At 42.9% G+C, this 6,317-nt stretch overlaps 1 protein-coding gene across 2 annotated transcripts in view; it reads left to right on the top strand.

Moving 5' to 3' along the window:
• The window catches only part of SSBP2 (single stranded DNA binding protein 2), a 355,671-nt gene that overhangs the window by 337,595 nt on the left and 11,759 nt on the right, over positions 1 to 6,317 (top strand). For both annotated transcript variants that reach the window (XM_019516935.1, XM_019516936.1), the window contains one exon: positions 2,584 to 2,612. In XM_019516935.1, the coding sequence (XP_019372480.1) occupies positions 2,584 to 2,612 (29 nt within the window). The remainder of the gene's footprint in view (positions 1 to 2,583; positions 2,613 to 6,317) is intronic.

Below are 6,317 nucleotides of genomic sequence, written 5' to 3' on the forward strand. Positions count from 1 at the left end.
TGCCAGGATAATTCTCTCAAAGAGCTTACCCAGGATCGAGGTAAGACTGACTGGCCTATAGTTTCCGGGGTCCTCCTTCCTCCCTTTTTTGAAGATGGGAACCACGTTGGCCCTCTTCCAGTCCTCTGGCACCACACTAGAGCACCATGAGTGCTCGTGAAGCCATGCCAGGGGTCCTGCAAAAACTTCAGCTAATTCCCTCAGCACTCTGGGGTGGAGATCGTCTGGACTGGCTGATTTAAATACATCCAGTCCCTCCAGAAGTTCCCTGAATAGCTCCTCACTGACCCTTGGCCTAGGTGCGCCTCCCCTGAGGCCTGAGGGGGGCCCAGTGGGGGGGCTGATCCTGTCCCTGCTCAGGAAATTGGAGGCAAAGAAGTCGTTAAATAGGTTGGCTTTGTCATCTGGTGTGATGACCAGATTTCCTAGCGTGTCTTGCAGGGGCCCCACATTACCCGGTACCTTCTTTTTGCCCCCTGTGTATTTAAAAAAGGACTTCTTGTTGTCCTTGATCTGGGTAGCTACTCCCAGAATCAAATCAGGAGGCCCTTTAATCTCTCTGAATTGAATCGGAACCCTCCGGATCAATTCAGAGAAATTCAGAAAGATTTGATGATTCGGACATAGCCACAGCTTTAAATGTTTTTTCTACATACCTCAAGGTACTCATAGATTCACAGATTCATAGATGCTAGGGTCAGAAGGGACCTCAACAGATCATCGAGTCTGACCCCCTGCCTAGGCAGGAAAGAGTGCTGGGGTCAGATGACCCCAGCCAGATGCCTATCCAACCCTCTCTAAAAGACCCCTAAGGTAGGGGAGAGCACCACCTCCCTTGGCCACCCTTACCGTGAAGAAGAAGCTCATGAATGCTGAGATGCTGGGGCAAATGGAGCATCCCACAGGAGCATGGGGTGGGGGTGTTCCCAGTGTGCTTGGCTGCAGACCCAGAAGTAGACCAGAAGCATTTCTGGTCTACTTCCGGGTCCACCAGGAGTATTTCCGGTCCACTTCCAGTTCCGTCACTGAACACATGGGGGAGCTCCCCTGTGCTCCTGTGGGACACTCCATCTGTCCCAGCACAGTGAGCCATGCCTGGTACCTTGAGGTATGTAGAAAAAAGCTGTGTCTATGGCTGAATGGCTGATTCTCCATATCAGCATCCAATCTTCAAATTTGGATTTAGTCGAATTGAATCGGGACAGTGATCTGAATCAACTAATTGAATCACTGTCCCCAATTCGGGCCAAATCTGAATCAAATATGACCTGTTTTGCATACCCCTAATAGCTGTGCCTACATTTTTCCAGACCACAGAAATTGTGACTGACTGTAGCTCTTACATAGACCTAAAAAAGGGAAAATAGTTTTTCTACACCCAAATCATATGCACAACCACAGAAGGGTCAAGTATGTGTATTGTATTGGCTGGGGTATTATACTGAGAGAGACTCAGGGGGAAAGGAAGCTCTCAAATATCACTGTGTGTTAGCTTATTGTACCAATGCTGTATTTTTAAAATTTGGAAAATGATAAACTCTTAGGTTGGGGTGGGCAAAATATGGTGTACAGGCCGGATCCAGCCCAATAAGTGATTCTATCCATCCCATGGCATTCTCTGCCCTCCTCCCTCCCCTGTGGGTAGTGCCGGCTGCAGCAGCTCCAGCTCTGGCTCCAGCTCCGGCTCCTGGGACTGCAGCCAGTAATGGAGCACAGCGGGGGCTGAGGCACGTAGTGGGGTTAGTGCCTGCAGGGCTAGGGAGAGACCCAGCACCTAAACCCACCCCCTGCCCTCCTTTCCCTCTGCTGCTTGTGATGTTGGTACTAGCACCTTAAAAATATATTTTTGAAATACATTTTTAGTATATGTTTGTTTTTGATCTATAATTTGTTAAAATTATATCTTTTGAAAGATGTTATGTGTATGGACCTCAACTTGATTGGTTTGGCACCATTCTCTGGGAGGTCCAACACTCCTGAAATTCCCACTGATTGGCCAAGGATAATGGGGCAGGTTGACATAGGAGTTACAACTCCTCACTACCTGATAGGTCATGCCTGTGCCTTGTGGCCTAGGGAACAGAACTTCTGGGGCCCCAAGGGTGGGCAATGCACCATGAGTGCATGGGCTCTCTAGAGGGGCAGTGGACCTTCTAATGTCAGGGACCATATAATATGGGCAGGGGATTCTGGGACCAATATGGTGGCCAACATGGTGGTGTGGGGGACAGGGTTTGGTGTCTGGTGAGCGGACCTTTTTATGTCATGGACCATGTGCAAGGGTGAAATTTCTGGTTCCAAGAATATAACCCTTCCCCCTTCCAAAAGGAGTACTTGCAGGGTGAGGGGAGGGACTTTCAGTGGCAAAGGCCAGGAACAGGACTTTCAGTTCCAAAATAGCAGCCAGGGGGCAGGGCACCTGTCAAGGTGTGGGATTTAACAGTTTGACAACAGGTGTGCCCCTGCATCCCTCAACAGCTGATCAAAATTCGTTAAGTGGGCCACCAGCCAAATAATTGCCCACACTTGTCTTAGATTAATGCAGTCCATACCTAACTAAATGTCTATTTATTTTAACTTCAGGCTCAGGAGACATGGACAGTATTTCCAAAGTGAGTATGTAAAATATTTTAATGTTTAGCATTGTATCCTACTCGTATGTAAAATCTCTCCTAATTTTTGTTACATTTTTACATTAGTGATTGCAAATTAAATGGGCATTATGTGCCTATCAACTCTTTGGGGATTTTAGACAGACTTAGCATTAGTTGGAAGGTTAAAACAATGCCGATAATCAGTAGGGACAATGAAATGGATTTGTTTATGTATTTTTCTTAACAGAATTATGGTCATCCTCGTATGTGGCTAATATATAGCCATGTAATGACCTAATTAATTATATTATAGTTTTACATATTGGTAAGACAAATGAATACAGTTATAATAAATCTAGTTAAAGGTAAGGAGAGGTAAATTGGGGAAAATGTCATTAGGATATAACTTTTATGCATTGTGTGATAGCTTTTCTTCTTTTATGAGGCAATGTTAATATTGTAATCACTACTTTAATTCCCTAAAAGCTAGATTAAAAAGTAATTATAAAAGAAGCAGTGTTCTGAACATTCAGCCATTAAAGAGTATATTGAAAACGAAAGTTATTCAACCTTCAGCCATTTAGAACTACAAAAATAATATTGTGTTTCAGTGTGCGGTGTTTTACATAAAAATTTCTACTATTTCTATGATTCTTATTAATTTAGGGGTTGATTCAAATTAGGAATCAATAAAATTATTCATTGCAAGTGGAAGTGGAAGAATTCGTTTAATAGAAAATACCTTGTGTTATTCCTTGAACCTTTTCAAATACAAATGGCTAAAACTAATTAATGAACATCACTAAAAAGATCACCCTGCACTTTTGTGCTTTTCGTCTACATAGAAATTGATTAAACAACTGTTTCATTCTGAATTGCAGAGCTCATTCTTATTCATTTGAAATGGTAGAACAAAATTTCCAGCTCTGTCCTAAAAGAAGAAAACAAGTTTGCTTAGAGAAAGCTGAAATCTTTTTAACTGGAATTTCAAACTACATATGTAGAATGTTAATATACAATTTCATTATTCTGTAATGGAAGTTCTAATTTCTGCTTGTAGCAAAGCAACAGAAAAATATGCCAAAAAATGTGGTATCTATGGGTCAGAGAAGTCCAGGAGGACCAGGACTATGTTAAAAAATGCTTTGCACTGCAGGGATTATTGTTCATGTAAAGGTACTTGAGCTACCTTTAGTTAGCTAGATGGTAGTGAAGCACTCCATGGCTGTGTTCAGACAAGTGTGGATGTGCGGTATGTTGCGCCACAGACGCGCCACGTACCACACATGCAGGTGTACCCCATGCTGCTACCTTGCAGCATGCGGGTGTGGAGGGGGGTTTGACTCCAGGAGATCCTGGGGTCAAAAAAAGCCACACCAAAAAAAGTAGGATGGTGCACATGGTAGCAGTGGATGCCACCCACAACTGGAGCCTGGCCAGTCGGAACCACACTTCAGCTGCCAGCCAGGCTTCCTGTCATTGCTGCAGCCCCGGGAGGCCCCCAGGACACCAGGTAAGGCTGGTGGGGCCAGCACAGTTGCTGGCCCCAGCCTTCCCTACCCCACCTGGGGTAACCTGCTGCGTACCACAGTGCATATGGCATGGGTGTTCCCCGGGAACAAGCAGCAGTGCTTGGAAGTTTGAATTTATTAGTGTCAGACTTCTAAGTTACTATGAAGGATTTCTTCATAGTATGCTGAACAAAATGCAGAACTCTAACTATTAAAAAATTGTTGAGATGCTACTGTTTCATTTAATAAAATTACTATATGACGATACTTAAATGGTGATGGGATAGATTGTTTCCTGACGATGCACTATACAGAAACACCTTTTTGTATATACCTTCTATAGGGGGGAAAAACACCTCACTCTATCTGTTTTTATCAGAATTTGGCACTAAGTAAAAGTAATTTATGTTGGCTTTTCCAGTTTCTCTGGAAATGTACATTTCTTTTTCTGGTTAGTTCATCAACACTTTTTAAACTATTTTAATTTATAAGGTGCCCAAAATTAACCACAGTAGACCTACCTAAGCAAGCCTTGTGTTTATAATGACCACGTATTAATAACTCTAAATAAACTGTGGAAAGCAGCTGGTTTCATCCTTTCTGTTTAATGAAACAGACTAAATCTTGGTGTAGTCAATATATTTACTTTGGTTACTAGACAAGAAAAGGTAGTTGTACAGTAGTACTTCCAACAAAAGAATAATCTTTAATGCTTTTTGGTGCTGTTGTTGTTACTGTGGTAGCCTCTAAGGATTCAAATCATATATTAGGACTCTATTGCACAAGGTACTGTGCAAGTAACTAGTCCCTATCCAGCAATGCTTACAACGTCTCACTGTTATTGAATAAAACTAACTCTGTAACTCTACTGTTCACGCATAATACTCTCTGGTAAGTGGTTTAGCAGCTCGTAACTTTGATTTATGAATTATTCCCAGTCATTTACATGCTACTTAAAAGAAGCCTTAATTCAGAAAGGTACTTAAACATGTGTCTAATTTTAAGCCTGTAAATACTACTCATTTGTTTAAAATCAGGCATATCTTTATGTATTTTGCTGAATCAGGATCACAGTGATCACTTGGAAATAAAGAAACCAATCTCCCTCCCTGTGAAGTCATTTAAACTGCTAAATGCAGCACCTAAACAGAATTTAGCCACCCAAGTCACAAAAAAATCCAAAAATCTTGCAGCTACAGAACTCTTTTTGTACCTACATGTTTAAAGCATATTTGGCCACCAGAATTGACACAAAACCAAGAGCAACCAAAGTGCCCAGCAAGGGGTCTGTCATAACAGTCTTAATACTTGTGGTTCTAAGGGTCCCTCAGAAACACAGTGTCAGCCTCAGAAGAGGAGGAGCTCACTGCATAGTTGGAAATCAGGATCAGGCAGTAGGCAGAGTTGTCTTGTGAACAGATCATCAGGATGGTCTGTCTGGATATTATAAATTAATCTCTTCCATATAGAGTTATGAATTAAATTCTGGGATTTAAGGATGGTAAAAGGAGGCACCGGACTGGACTTGGAGTCCTTGTCCTGTCAGAAGAATGCATCTGCCTTCCAGTTAATGGTATTTGGCTGGTACGGGACAATGAAGTCCCAACAGAAGAACCCTGATCAGTGGACTCACTATGGAGTCAGATTCTGATTTATCTGGAGATACAGCAGATTCTTATGGTCCCTGAGGATCTGGGCCATCTTTCAGAAGACGTTGCCACTCTACCAAGCTACTTTGATTGTGAGCAATTCTGTATCCCAAATAGTTCTTTTCAGTGGGTAATAACGCTCAGGAGCAAAAAGCACATGGCTGCAATTATTTTAAGGATTTGGACAGCTGGCATAAGATGATCCTGTGACCCAGACTGATGCATTAGCTTCTGGGCTTCAGTTGCAGCAGATTGGGTGCAGAGGTAAATACCTTCTCAAGTCTCTCAGGGTCATAGGTGAAGGGAGACATATTTTTTTTTTTGCGGGGGTGTGGTCGCTAAGCATGCATGTGCGCATGCACCACCCCCAGGCGGAAAACTCTGCAGGGGAAGGGGCAGGGGAAGGAAAGTGCACTTTTATTGCCAAGAGCAACTAGATGGGGCTCGGCAACAAAGTGTTTACATAGTTTGCTGCACACAAAGAAGTGCTTGCAGCGTGCTTCAATAGATGACGCAGTATCCCAGGTTATTCCCGTGAATGTTCAGAAGCAGATTCTCAACAA

The sequence above is a fragment of the Gavialis gangeticus genome, unplaced genomic scaffold (genome assembly GCF_001723915.1).
Source record: "Gavialis gangeticus isolate Ggan-Ray unplaced genomic scaffold, GavGan_comp1, whole genome shotgun sequence".
Taxonomy (NCBI): domain Eukaryota; kingdom Metazoa; phylum Chordata; order Crocodylia; family Gavialidae; genus Gavialis; species Gavialis gangeticus.